The sequence below is a fragment of the Diaphorina citri genome, unplaced genomic scaffold (genome assembly GCF_000475195.1).
Source record: "Diaphorina citri unplaced genomic scaffold, Diaci psyllid genome assembly version 1.1 scaffold474, whole genome shotgun sequence".
NCBI lineage: Eukaryota > Metazoa > Arthropoda > Insecta > Hemiptera > Psyllidae > Diaphorina > Diaphorina citri.
This window is the reverse complement of record NW_007377909.1, coordinates 169,521-183,043: the sequence shown is the minus strand read 5'-3', so window position 1 is coordinate 183,043 and position 13,523 is coordinate 169,521. Positions and strand designations below refer to the sequence as shown.

The 13,523-nt window shown below is 43.2% G+C and overlaps 2 protein-coding genes across 5 annotated transcripts in view; one reads left to right on the top strand and one right to left on the bottom strand.

The window, feature by feature from the left end:
• LOC103509202 overlaps positions 1-3,865 on the bottom strand; it is a gene marked incomplete in the record, with an annotated part of 6,243 nt that extends 2,378 nt beyond the window's left edge. The window contains 5 exon segments of the mRNA XM_026823606.1: positions 362-487; positions 1,160-1,386; positions 1,947-2,243; positions 2,619-2,947; positions 3,725-3,865. Of these exon segments, the coding sequence (XP_026679407.1) occupies positions 362-487; positions 1,160-1,386; positions 1,947-2,243; positions 2,619-2,745 (777 nt within the window).
• Positions 3,866-4,560: 695 nt separating this feature from the next.
• Positions 4,561-13,084, top strand: LOC103509203 (cationic amino acid transporter 3-like). Of its 4 annotated transcripts, XM_026823603.1 has the most exons (4): positions 4,561-4,849; positions 5,068-5,287; positions 10,070-10,991; positions 11,022-13,057. In XM_026823603.1, exons 1-4 carry the CDS (start codon positions 4,597-4,599, stop codon positions 12,633-12,635), a joined length of 3,009 nt encoding a protein of 1,002 aa, XP_026679404.1. In that variant the 5' UTR covers positions 4,561-4,596; the 3' UTR covers positions 12,636-13,057. The 4 variants fall into 4 exon arrangements, with proteins under 4 accessions (XP_026679404.1, XP_008472022.1, XP_026679403.1 ...); XM_008473800.3 differs by having other exon boundaries at positions 10,070-13,057; XM_026823602.1 differs by having other exon boundaries at positions 5,068-5,290; positions 10,073-13,057.
• The last annotated feature ends 439 nt before the right edge of the window (positions 13,085-13,523 follow it).

Here is a 13,523-nt window from a genome sequence, read left to right as displayed (position 1 = left end):
GTGGAACATCAAGCAGACTTATCACCGAGTGGGAAATGTGCGATCCCTTGCATTCTATCCTCCCCTGAACCCAAGTAATTGCTTCCTCAGTAGAATATAACTAGTAGTTTGATGAAGGTAATATATCAAATCATGGACATTACCGGGTTACAACTTTCTCTAGTAGAACATCAAGCAGACTTATCACCGAGTGGGAAATGTGCGATCCCTTGCATTCTATCCTCCCCTGAACCCAAGTAATAATGAGGATAAAATTCCATACCTCGGCTGGGATCGAACCCACGCCCTCCTGATTACCAGGCGAGCGTCTTGACCACTACACCACCGAGTTTATAGTCTCATAGCTAGAAAACTAACTGACCTGTAGCGTATTAAGAGGGATCAGTTGAGGTGAGTGGGCATGGAATGTAGCTGTCACCACGATCAGGAGGACTTTACCCTTGTAGCGTCTCAACTTGTAACCTCTGCCGGATATGGGGTCAACCACCTGAAGTGAGAATAGAATAGAATAGAATATACCTTGTTTATCCTGCAGTAGTTTGGTGAAGGTAATATATCAAATCATGGACATTACCGGGTTACAACTTTCTCTAGTGGAACATCAAGCAGACCCCCTTTACTCCCGCAGTCTAAACAAGGTCTTATATATTTCATAGGTATAGTTTAAACATATGTAAATAAAAAACCTTGTTTAAATAAATAAAAAAAAAAAAAAATATACAAAAATATGTGATTAGGATCAGGAGAATGTACCTTGTTTATTGACCGAACGAAGTGAAGGTCTGCGTTTTTACTCGACCATTTTACGTTTGGTTTAGATGATTGTTTATGTGTTTGTTCCGCTCTAACTCGCCATTGCCTGGTCCGATTTTGATGAAATTTGAGTTCCTTGAATCAATGCACGTCGATCCTTGAAATTTGGGGTCCCTACACTGAACGGGGTCCATTTTGGCCTGGACTTGAAGGTCCCCCAATAGATGACTCATAAAAATATTTTCGACACAAGACCATTTACCTCAAAGTTATACACGGTCTGTTGGATTCGGGACGGAACACACTTGGACACTTTTCGACTCACGAGCGGCGATTCAGGCGGGCCTTCAGTCCCATCTTCGGCGGGACCTCGAGGAGGCGGGCCGCCAATTCTTTCAGGACTTACGTTCGCGGAGGGCAGGCGAGATGGGACGACAATGTGATCCGTACCGACACTTCTATGGGACGGTCCGCGAAGACGCGAACCGTCAATTCTATCGGGGCCGCCAATTCCACTGTTTTCCGGGGAAGCACTTGTGGATTGACTTCTGCCGCCACACGGGCCGCCAAATCTTTCCATCCGCGAAACTCTGCGCGATCCTACGCGCTCGGCGTTTGAGAAGCAAGTAGCAGCTGAAACAGAGAACGCGGGTTCCAGAAATGCCCGAAGTACAGTAGAACCCCGATTATTTAAACTAATTGGGACCTAGGGTAGTTGTTATTATCGAGGTTCTGCATAAAAGTTGAAATAACCGAAATTCCGTATAAAACAATGAAAATTTAGTGGTATAAAAGAACAAAATAGGGAAGAAATACTCGTACCATTTCATTTTTTAAATAAATAAAACAAACTAAGAAACAAACAAAAAAACACGTCTTCGATATTGTTTTCTTCGTCATTAGTCTCATTATTTGAACACTTTCAATGATCTCTTCCTCTGATAAGGTAGGATTTCATCGAAAGAAAGGGAAAAACTCCAATTTTTGGAGTTGAAATAATCGAGGTTCTACTGTATTTGACTCACCTGAACACGAAGGACACATCGGGGAACTGTGAACGTACAGTGATCCGCCGGAAATGCCCGAGCTCGCTCCGAACCCGCACGAGTCTCGCGATGGAAACCCGAGGTGACGCGAACTAACCCGAACTGATGCGAAGGCGTTCCGAACTAACCCAAACGCATTTCACTCACCTGAGCACGACGGACACATGGGTGAACTGTGAACGTACAGTGATCCGCCGGAAACGCCCGAGCTCGCTCCGAACCCGCACGAGTCTCGCGATGGAAACCCGAGGTGACGCGAGGTCCCGAAACGAACCGGCGGTGTTCCGAGTCCGGCCGAAGTGTGGCGGGGAGTTCCGACTCCGCCCGAAGTGTGTCGGGAAGTTAGACTGGTTAGGGATTCGCAGTAGTTGTTGGCCGGTCGGAGAGGGGTGTAGGGGGAGTAGCGGGGGCAGGTGTAGGCGCGCGGTCTATGGAGGCTGGCACCTGGGAACAAATATTAGGGGCGCGGTTACACGGTACGTGGTCAGAAGTCACGTCAGTTTAAAATTGTCACAAAAAAGGAGCTGTCCCCCGCCCAGTCAAGAAAGTTTGACCGCGCTACTAGAGATATTGTACGCCTAACGGTACTTGTTCAGCATTATTTTCTTTAGTGGCAACCTCTTTGGTGGCTATTACCATTAATATCTTTTTTATATTATTTATCTCCACCCTTTTCAATGTTAAACCTATGTACATATGTACTTATGTTTGATACAAATAAATGAGGCCTGTTTAAACTGTTAGCATAATGGGACTTTTTAGTCTTAGCCGACAGTATAAATAAGGTATATTAAATAAATAAATAAATAATTATTTTACCTGTACCACTAGATCTCGACGCGCGAGACCTTTGATTGGGATCCATACATTGACATTTCGTCACCATCAGACAAACCACCATCCAGACAACTGTTTGTAAATTCACGCGGCTTCGGTTAGAGCTCATTCTTTCTTCTTCTTCTATGATTGATATTTATCATCGATTTCTTCTATTTCATATAATAATTCTAGCTTATTTTCTTTTTCTTTTGTTCAATTCCAGTTTTCTATTTTTTCCTTTCTTCTTGAATATTATTGTTATTTTTAATTAATTTTAAGTTGAGCTATTTTCTTTCCATCTTTGGTAATTCTCTTGATTTCTTGTGGTTCTATTTTACGAGGATTTATTAGAATTTCTCTCGTGAATGATATTCTGTATTTTACTTTATTTTATGTGAAATTTTGATGTTCCCTATCTGTTCGACCATTTTTACTTTTTTAAATGCTAATAACATCAACTGGCTATAACTGCAAGTATTTTTTAGCCCGTTCTTCCTTTATTATCACGATAGTAATAAAGGTATAGTGGATGGGTTATTGTATTCGCTTCGGTGTCTGTGTATCTGTCCCCATAGAAGCCTTTAATTTGATATATAGGTCGACTAGGTTTGGATAAGTCCTTCTATGGGGTCAGACAGAGTGACAGACGACACCGAAGCGAATACATTAGTCCGTCCCTTATACCTTTTTATTACTATTGTAATAATAAAGGAAGGACGGACTAAAAAGGGTGAACACAAATTTATTAGTTTTTATCTTCGCTTTTGTGATAAACTCTCATTGATATCAAGTGGTTGTATGGTTTTTAATTCGTGTCGACGACTGATTCGCGCACAATCGCTGTCAATAGGTGTCGAAAAAACGGGCCAATGATCTGGTCAAAAATTAAAAAGTGATTATTTTTTTCCTTCCTTTCCTTTTCGGCGCTTTAACACTACGAACAGTCGGTCGTTCGCGCCGAAAAGAGATCTTTCGAACGAACTACTTGCGTAAAATTTGCGACTTTGAATTATTGGGTCTCACACATGGCCGTGATGCTTAGCGTGTAATCAAATAAATAAATAAAATAATTATTGGGTCTAAATTGGCCCATCAAAATTTGCAACCTTAGATTAATAGCTGTCAAAAAAAAGGTATACTAATTCTTTCGAAGAGATTATTAATAATATTTAAACTATTTGCCTAGTAAAATTTTGCAATCTTGGATTAATCGAACAATATCTATTTAGAAAAAAAACTACTAATTGAATCACACGCGAACGAAATAAAAAAATTTAGGAAAAATAGAAAGAAATTAAATCAAACAAACAAAGAACACACTATCTGTAGAGTAAAGCGTCTTCAACAAAGAAAAAATAACAAATTTGATAAAGAAAAATCAATTGCGTAGAAAAAATGGTAAAACAGGGTACTTTTCTTATTTAAAAATAAATCAATCAATTGAAATAATTATATTTAACTAAATAAATAACTATGAAAATTTGTACGTTGGGATTTCCCCTTAGTCCAATAAGTTTAAAAATTAAAGAAACTAGGTAAGTGAAAAAGAAAAGAAACTTGAAAAAAAAGAAAGAAAGAAAAAAAAGTGAAATGTCATTGTTTATTTTCTGCCCAAAGAGCGGTAATAGTGTTCTTAAATGTTCGTACATGTTTTGAAATCCTGAATCTGCACTCGGTATTGGTTGTGTACAAATTGTTTTTGAAAGGAAATCCATTTAAAACTAAAATAATTATATTAAAAAATGAATAAAAAATAAATAAATAAGACAAAGAAATGTGGAAATTTTACTATTGGACTTTATAAAATTCGTAAATTCAGAGACGATAAGTTAAAAACTAACCCTTTACGGGACTGACTTTTTTTTTCTTCAAATTAACCCTCTTAAACGGACTTTATAAAATACCAGAAATAAAAAGAATAAAAAATAATCAATTTAACCCTTCATTGGACTGACTTTTCCATTAACCCTTGGCCGCCATGTGGTTGAGCAACTTCCTAGACGCGCTCTCGCGGAAGAAATCTTCATACTCGGAAGACGCCTATGACGACGGCAGCGGATCTCGCGAGAAACTCGCGCGTGTGCTGGGCCTCACGGATTTAACTCTGTTGGGGATAGGAGCAACGCTAGGGGTGGGTGTGTACGTGTTGGCCGGGTCTGTGGCTAAGAACCAGGCCGGGCCCAGTGTGGTCATATCGTTTATTATAGCGGCCCTGGCATCGGCCCTTTCAGGTAAACAGAGAAGCGGTCCGAGTTGGGAAAACCATTGTACCTAATCTTGTATCTCCTCTTTAGAATTGTGGTGATTCCGTTTATTATAGCGGCCCTGGCGTCGGCCTTTTTCGGTAAATTAGAGAAATTGGAGAAGAAAAATACTCTTTAAAAGATTTAATCCATGTCTTTTTTGTGAACTTCAACGCCCATCGAACTCTTCTTCCTTCTGTCCTCAGGTCTCTGCTATGTCGAGTTCGCCTCGCGCATCTCCAAGTCAGGCTCGGCATACAACTACACCTACCTGAGCATCGGCGAGTTCGCCGCCTACATCATCGGCTGGAACCTGGTCCTCGAGTACATCATAGGCACGGCCTCCGAAGCCAAAGCCATTTCCAATCAGATCGACTCGCTCCTTGGGAACGCCTATCAGAAGTCCATGGAGTCCTTACTACCAATCCGGGATAAAATCCGCCCCGGGCGGGAATCGAACCCGCGGCCTAGCGCTTACAAGGTAGACGCACTACCAACTAAGCTAACTAGGCTGGCAGGGTGATTCTTGGATTTGCTATAGTTTAGTACAGACGTTGTCAGTTTCCAAAAGGGAAACGGAAGCTCCAAATGTTTCCCGAAAGAAAAATACACCGTTTTTTCATCTTCAATATCGGGGGTTTTAAGGCTTTTAGACTGTTTGGCTTTATGGTGACCACGAATAAATACCTACTTTTGAATAATCAAATGATTTAAAAGATTCACAACTTACTCCGGTAATCTTGACCTGTTTCTTCAGCAAATAATCAATCACGTAGGCACTGCATGCGCCGAAAATATAGGGAGGCATCCGTATGTAGAATTTAAGGTACATGGCGCGGATATGAGGAGTGAGATTGATATTCTGAATGTCCCTGGGAAATGTCAAGACAAACGACAGAGTGTTTCAAAAAAATATTGAAAATAGAAAGTAAAAAGAAGAAGGCAGAGGAGGAGGAGAAAAAGAAGAAGATGGAAGGAGGAGAAGGAAGAGGAAGAAGGAGACGGAGGAGGAGAAGAAGAAGGAGGAGGAGGAAGAAGGAGACGGAGGAGGAGAAGGGTGTTTATTATAGCCGATGACCCCACTTATAGGTACCAACGATAAGACCTTAGCACTTACAGTTCCCTCTGTCAAACCTATTAAACCTCTGTCACCAAACCTATGTCAAACAAAATGTCAAGGATAGGTACATGACTACTTACCAGATTGTCATCATCCAAAAACTGGTTTCCCTCTGGAAGAAGATGAATACGGACGGTACAATGTGTGCGATAAAATCCGCCCCGGGCGGGAATCGAACCCGCGGCCAAGCGCTTACAAGGCAGACGCACTACCAACTAAGCTAACTAGGCTGGCTTTCATCTTTTCATTAACTCTTTTTCCTCACTCTCTATGTGTGTTCCCAGGAGCTGTTTATCGAGGTTCAAGCGTTCTGTATTGAGTTTTCTCGTATCCGCGAGGCGGCAGCACTGTTTCGACTTCTCAAACAGCTGGAGAGTGGTGGAGGGGAGACGTCAAGTTCGAGCACCACCTCGTCACCGCCCAGTGTGCAGACGGCCCGGCCCAAACCCGAAGTGTAACGAGACGACCCGAGTTTGAACGAACACTTTGAGGTGAGCAAAGAATGCCTTGTTTATACTGCTAGTATAGGACTGAAAAGTCTCTTGAAGGGTTTCAGCGGTCATATAAGAAGTTCTGTGGATCAACTTGAAAAGGATAACCAAAAAGGTATAAACATTTTTACAGAACTTCAAAAAGTTCAAAAAGTTTTTAAAGTTCTGTAAAAATATTTATACCTTTTTAGCCCGTCCTTCCTTTATTATTACGATAGTAATAAATGCTGTATTTTGTTAGGCCCGGCATTGTCGGGACCACATTTTGAGACTGAGATAATCAATCATCAAAATTAATCAACAATCATATTAAAAGGAAATTTTAATTGTGTTAAGCATATTTAAATGCTTGTCACAAATATCGATCCCCGATTATTACACCTAGATAGATTTTATGATTTGACTTGGACTCGAACCACCAACCTCCAGATCCAAAGTCCAACGCGTTAACAACTACACCACTGAGGTTGCTTCAACAATCATGTCATCAGGATACAAAAGAAAGTTACCCACCCGGTCACAGTTGTACCCTGCTACTTAGGCCAGCCACTCACTATCAGGTAGACCTGACAGGCGGATCTTTTCAGCCGTACCTGTCAGGTCTACCTGATAGGGTGTGTGCTCATCAGGTATCAGGTAGACCTGACAGGTGGATCTTTTCAGCCGTACCTGTCAGGTCAACCTGATAGTATGTATGCTCATCAGGTATCAGGTAGACCTGACAGACGGATCTTTTCAGCCGTACGTGTCAGGTCTACCTGATAGTGTGTGTGCTCATCAGGTATTAGGTAGACCTTACAGACGGATCGGATCAGGTTATCTGGCCTTAGATGTATTAGTATGTTTCTGATCTATCAAGTGTCAAGTGGTATTTGATAATTCACTGTTATATCATGCGTCACAACCAGGGGCGTATTTTCTATTCTAATCTATTCTATTGTATACTCTATTGCTATTGTATAACAAAGATAAGTCTGTCAAAGATCGCGAGACCATTATTCTATCAATCACTTGTCACGTGCCAAATATCTGCGGTCTTAAATTATCGACTGAAGTGTTATCTAAAACTTTCTCGCTTTGAGTTTATACTCGTAGGTCGTCGTGACAAATTTCAAGATCAGAGCTCATTTGTGTGAGAAAATGTGACAAAAATCCCCCAAAACCGATCATTTGCATGATACAAATTTCTTGACCCCGCCGGGAATCGAACCCGGGTCTCCCGCGTGCAAGGCGAGTGCAGTGACCACTACGGCTACGCCATGGGAGCTGAATTCAAAACAGCATGAGAGAGGGCATAGCCGAATATTTGAACCTTAGGTACCTATTCATATTCTGACATAAGAAGAAGAAGAAGAAGAAGAAGAAGAAGAAGAAGAAACTAGATCAATCTGGTTTATTCCGGTTTTCGATGTAGATGAACAGCTCCCTATATTCAATAGGGAGCTTTGGTAAAAAGTTTGATCGACACCGTTTTAATCTCTAAAGGTGTGTTCACACAGTCGACCGGCCGTCAATTGACGATGTGAGAACACACCTTAAAAGTGCGTCCACACTAGTCAACCGATGTCGATCAACGTCAACCAAATAAAGTAGGTAAGATCAAAGGACTTTGGTATCCTCAATAGCTAAGTTTCGTTCTCGGAACGGCTGACTTATAATGTCCTGCTTGTCTTCCATTTTGAACGATAAGTCCTCAGCAGTTACTGTCCGCTCTAATTCTGGTGTGGACATAGTTTAGGACTTAGGCGAATCAAAAATAATAGTGTGGACGCTGCTTAAGGCTCAAAAATCTTAGCTTGTAACCTTATCATAGAGTTCATTGGTTCATTCTGTCATGGTTTTTTTCCTGACCCATGGTATCCATGCTTTATAACTGGCCATTATTTATAATTACTGTCAGGCCTGGAGTCGAACTGAGATCATTGTGATCAAACTAACGGACTAACCAGAATAACCTATCTGGCCCAAAAAAGAAAACGCTTTCGAGAGGGTCCCCCAAATTATTCTATTTTCATTGGTCTTACTTATAAACTTATACAAAGATATATCCGAACCTTTAAAACGAGATCTAAAGGCCCGAAATAGACCACTTTTTTGTCCTGTGTCCAGATCAATGTGACAGCAAAAAAATAGGCATTGTTGCCAAACATGTCACATGTGCAATGGTAGAGAATCTCTAAAAGGGGAAGCTATTTTGCACAGTGCTTCCTCCGACAGTGAAACAAAGTCAGGTAAGGCGATATAGGCGATATCCACCTTACCTGTTCTGGAATCCAACCTCTGAACTTATAGAGCTACCTCTGCATTTTAGAAGAGAGAGTTTATCAAAAATGGACCTTTACCTGAATTGCAACAATGTAAGGATTTCCTGCAATCTGATTGGTTCCTTCATTTTGGGTTGATGACTCATTGCTGTCACATTGATCGGGATGAACTATAGGCTTTATACCTTTCTAGAAACAAACAAAGGATAAAATCCGCCCCGGGCGGGAATCGAACCCGCGGCCTAGCGCTTACAAGGCAGACGCACTACCAACTAAGCTAACTAGGCACTTTACTCGTCTCCATATCATTCAGATTAGGCTTTATACCTTTCTAGAAACAAACTACCTACCTAAATGCTAAACTCTTGATTTGAAACTTGAGTCCAATTTGTTTTGCGGTCAATGAAGAAGATAATATTTTGGTACCTGTACTACCTAACCTAAACTGGCACCTACTCACTTTGTATAGGTATCTACTTGTCTACTTGGTACCTACCTACCTACCTACCTACCCATTTTACTGCTGATTGCTTTTGAGGTCCAAAGTACTCCAAACCGACCTACGTACTTACCCACATGCACAATACGGGTGTGCGTAATTTTAATCAATCACTAGAGAATCTGATTTACCGCAGATATAATTAGAACTTACAATCCAACTCCCCCACTCTCTCTCCAGGGAGAACCTGGGTGCCCGACATTCATGCTCAGATCATCTGACAAACCGCACGGTCTCACAGACCTGAGTCTCTTCAAACGGTCTAAAATCTTCGGAGTTCGGACACAGGTTTCAAGCCTGTCCATTTTTAGGTTTACAACATTTACCTTTGGATACTTCTAGGATAATACTGACAGAAAAATGGAGAAGCTACTTATAAGTATCAAATTCCATCATTACTAAATGGTCTACCAGAGGAGCTTGAAAAAATAGACAATAAGAACGAAATGAAAAAGAAAATACGAAATCACTATATCTTGAAAATAACAATGAAATATGAAAATGAATTAAATCAAGAATACCTTACATAATAAGAAGAAGTTACGGTCCCTAAAAGTACAGAAGTACTTAGAGGGATGATGAAGAATATGTTAAGAATATTGTAAAGAATGAAAGAATAAACTTATTATTATTATTAAAAGTCCTTTTACAGCTGTCCTCTAGTCCCGGACCTTAGTCACCTTAGCCATGAGTTCAACAATCACAAGAGTGTTGTTAAATTTGTTATGATCATATAGGAACGAAAAATATGAAAATGTCGAGCCTAATTTACGACCAATAACTAATAACAAATAACTGTTCTATCGATCTGCATAAAATAGCTTTAACGACAGACCGATACTCTTTCTTGTCAACTTATCCGGATTTCATCGCCGCCGGGATAGTTATGCTCATGTCCGCTCTGATCTCGTGGGGTGTCAGCGAATCCACACGTCTGAACAGTGTCTTCACGTTTCTCAACCTGGGCACCGTTGTGGTCATTGTCGGCAGCGGGCTGTTCAAGATGAATCCTCGGAACTGGGCCATCCGCAAGGAGGACATCCCACGCACCGTGCGACATGGCGGGACCGGAGGTTTCGCGCCGTTCGGCCTCAACGGAATCATCGTCGGCGCGGCGAAATGTTTCTTCGGGTTCGTCGGGTTTGATTGTATCGCCACCACGGGTGAGGAGAGCAAGAACCCCAAGCGGGACATTCCCTTGTCCATCCTCCTCTCACTGTTCATCGTGTTTGTGTGTTACCTCGCCATCGCTATCGTTCTCACCCTGATCATTCCTTACTATGAGCAGGACGCGGAAGCTCCGTTCCCGCATATATTCGACAGTCTCGGTTGGCCCGTCATGAAGTGGCTGGTCACGGTGGGGTCTCTGTTCGCGCTACTCACGGCCATGTTCGGGGCCCTCTTCCCTCTACCGCGTATCCTGTACGCGATGTCGCTAGACGGGCTGCTGTATGACTGTTTCTCCTATGTTTCCCCGCGTACGAAAACCCCGGTACTGTCATCATTGCTAACCGGCGCGCTGACTGCTGTTCTGTCCGCGGTGTTCAAGCTAGACCAGCTAGTCGATATGCTCTCGATAGGGACACTGCTAGCCTACACCATCGTGGCACTCAGTGTGTTAATACTACGGTATAGCGAGGATGGCGCAGATACGCCTATCAAAGGAACCTCGTGCGCGGAGAAGGAAACCAAAAGCAGCAGCTTTGCTGAGAAAGACATCAACGCGAAGAATTTCTCCGTTAACGCCCTTCCTGAGGAAACGCTCGACCCAAGTGTGACGTACAAGGAAACGCTCGACCGTAGTGTGACGTACGAAGATATCCGTCCTGTTGGCGACGAGAAATCTCGTCGGCCCAAACGCATGAAGAGCGAACAGTCCGGGATTACCCTGGTCAAGGTGTACGCTCTACAGACAGAGTTCCTGCCCTGCGAGCGAGATCGCGAGCTTCCGAGACAAAAGGTTGGTGCTGACAACGGTGAGTTTAATCACGAAAACGGTGGGTTTAAACCCGAAAACGGTAGGTTTAATCACGAAAACGGTGGCTTAAATCCCGAAAACGTTGGGTTTAATCACGAAAAGGTCGGGCTTGATAACTTTCCTCTAGGCGAAAAATCCGCGAAAAGTGACGAAGTGAATCGCGTTCAGTTGGGAGCCGCACAGTGCGTTCAAATTCAAAGACAAACCGAAGAAAACGGGCGCGAATTTTCAAATCGGCAACAAGTGAGCGTCTCGCAGCCTTTAAGCGTTACGCAAACGGAAAACGGAGCAAGCGTTGAGTGTGAGAAACAAAGCTCCCTCCTGTCGGAATCTATGCGGGAGAGCAATGAAACTTTGCCTGCAGACGGGTCGTGTGAATACAATCGTGTTGATAACCAAGTCCGGACTAGTTACGAAGCGTTTCCGACCAGACCCGAAGCGACGAAAAATCCCGAAGCGCTCTCGGTCGACGGTTCCGACCACGCTCGAACGTACACGACTCCCGTGCGTTCCGCCGCGCCCGTGGAAATCAACGTGCGTCAAACGATTGCAACGGACCTGATCGTATCCGCCAACTGTACGGCGCGCGTCATTAACGAATCCGTGTGCGTCCGGCCGGAAGGCAAACGCAACGGTGCCGTATCCAACATCGTCGTCAGCGAGACGATACAAATCGGACCGCTCCGGTCAACCTTACCGGGTGCGTCATCCAATACGCTATGTAGCGATCAGTTCCGCACGGACGCGTGCGAACACGGTAACGCATGGACGCGTGCGCTCGCCGTGCTGTTCAACTGGAACCCCGCGCATGCGCAAGTGACCGCAACGTCGCAGCGGATCGCAAAGAGCTGCATCTCTCTGTTCGTGGCCCTGACGATTGCCGTGTGTCTCATGTTGAACGCGGTGTCTAGCATTGATCTGAGCGCGGAGTTTGTCGAGCGCAACGCGACAGTGGCGCGATCTAGCGGATTGAGTAGGAACTATTTGTTGAGCGGGCGCGGCGAGCATGATGGATATATTGACGCGTCTACGAGCGAAGTTAAACCTTTTCATGCCAACACGCTGGGTACGGTCATCGGTATGTATTTCACAGACAGCCAATCCGCGCTAACGGGAGGCCCCGTTCCCACGAGCGACTGTACGAGCGCGCTACAGTACGCGACGTTCACACTCCTAGGGCTGGTTTACACGGTCGTGTTTGTATGCCTCGCGCGACAGAATCAAAACAGGGCCCGTCTCAAGTTCAAAGTTCCCTGGGTACCGCTTGTCCCGTGCCTGAGTATCTTCATGAATATCTATCTCATGATCAATTTGGACATTAGTACATGGGTGAGGTTTGTCATATGGTTGGTCATCGGGTTTGGCATTTATTTCACGTACGGTATTTCGCACAGTAAGCAGAAACTGACGAAGCTTGCCTGAAAGGTATTTATTTCACGTACGGGATTTCGCACAGTAAGCAGAAACTGACGAGGCTTGCCTGAAAAAGAGTCCTGAGGTGTGAAAACTGCCTCCGTGGCGTAGTGGTCAAGACGCTCGCCTGGTAAACAGGAGAGCGTGGGTTTGATTCTAGCCGAGGTATGGGATTTTATCCTCATTTATTTGAGAATTTGACCACATAATAATGGAGCTCTAAGGGTTAGGTGGTAGAGAACGCCTAAGGTATTAACCTCACCTAGTGGTTACCTTCCACTCAAGAGTCTATTATTATTTAAACTTGAACAATCATTGATTGATTAGACAGAGCCCATGGGTTTAATCTCACGATCATCATAATACCCATACCTAGGTTGATGTGTACCATTACTACTGAGTTCTAGACACGCTCAGTACAGTAGAACCTCGATTATTTCAACTAAGTGGGACCGAGGGTAGTTGATATAATCGAAAGTTGAAACAATTGAAATTCCATATTATAAAACAATGGAAAAGGGGCAAAATTTAGATTACCAAAGAACAAAATGGTTAATAAATAACCATAAATAACCCTACTTTTCAGTCTCATTCTGGCAGGATAAACAAGGTATATTCTATTCTATTTTGAACTGATTTTGGGTTGAAATAATCGAGGTTCTACATTTTAACAAATTCAGCACCTTGAGGTCAAAATTCAGTACCTTTTTGGACTGTACTGTACGGGTAAGCCGTCAAAATTTGCATTATTCTTCTGTCCGCCATTACAGAACCATTTTTCGGAGGGTCTCTGGCGTACCCCCTCTGAGAATCGCTGGGTTAGACATTTAACCATTTCACCCCGACTTATTTTAGGAAGAATCTTTCAATTTTCCTGATCAGGCATTATTATTTGGG

Coding starts and splice junctions, on each gene's coding strand:
- LOC103509203 (XM_008473800.3), top strand. CDS start 4,597: ATGTGGTTGAGCAACTTCCTAGACGCGCTCTCGCGGAAGAAATCTTCA. Junction 4,850..5,067: donor CCTGGCATCGGCCCTTTCAG/GTAAACAGAGAA, acceptor TTCTGTCCTCAG/GTCTCTGCTATGTCGAGTTC. Junction 5,288..10,069: donor ATGGAGTCCTTACTACCAAT/CCGGGATAAAAT, acceptor TTTAACGACAGA/CCGATACTCTTTCTTGTCAA.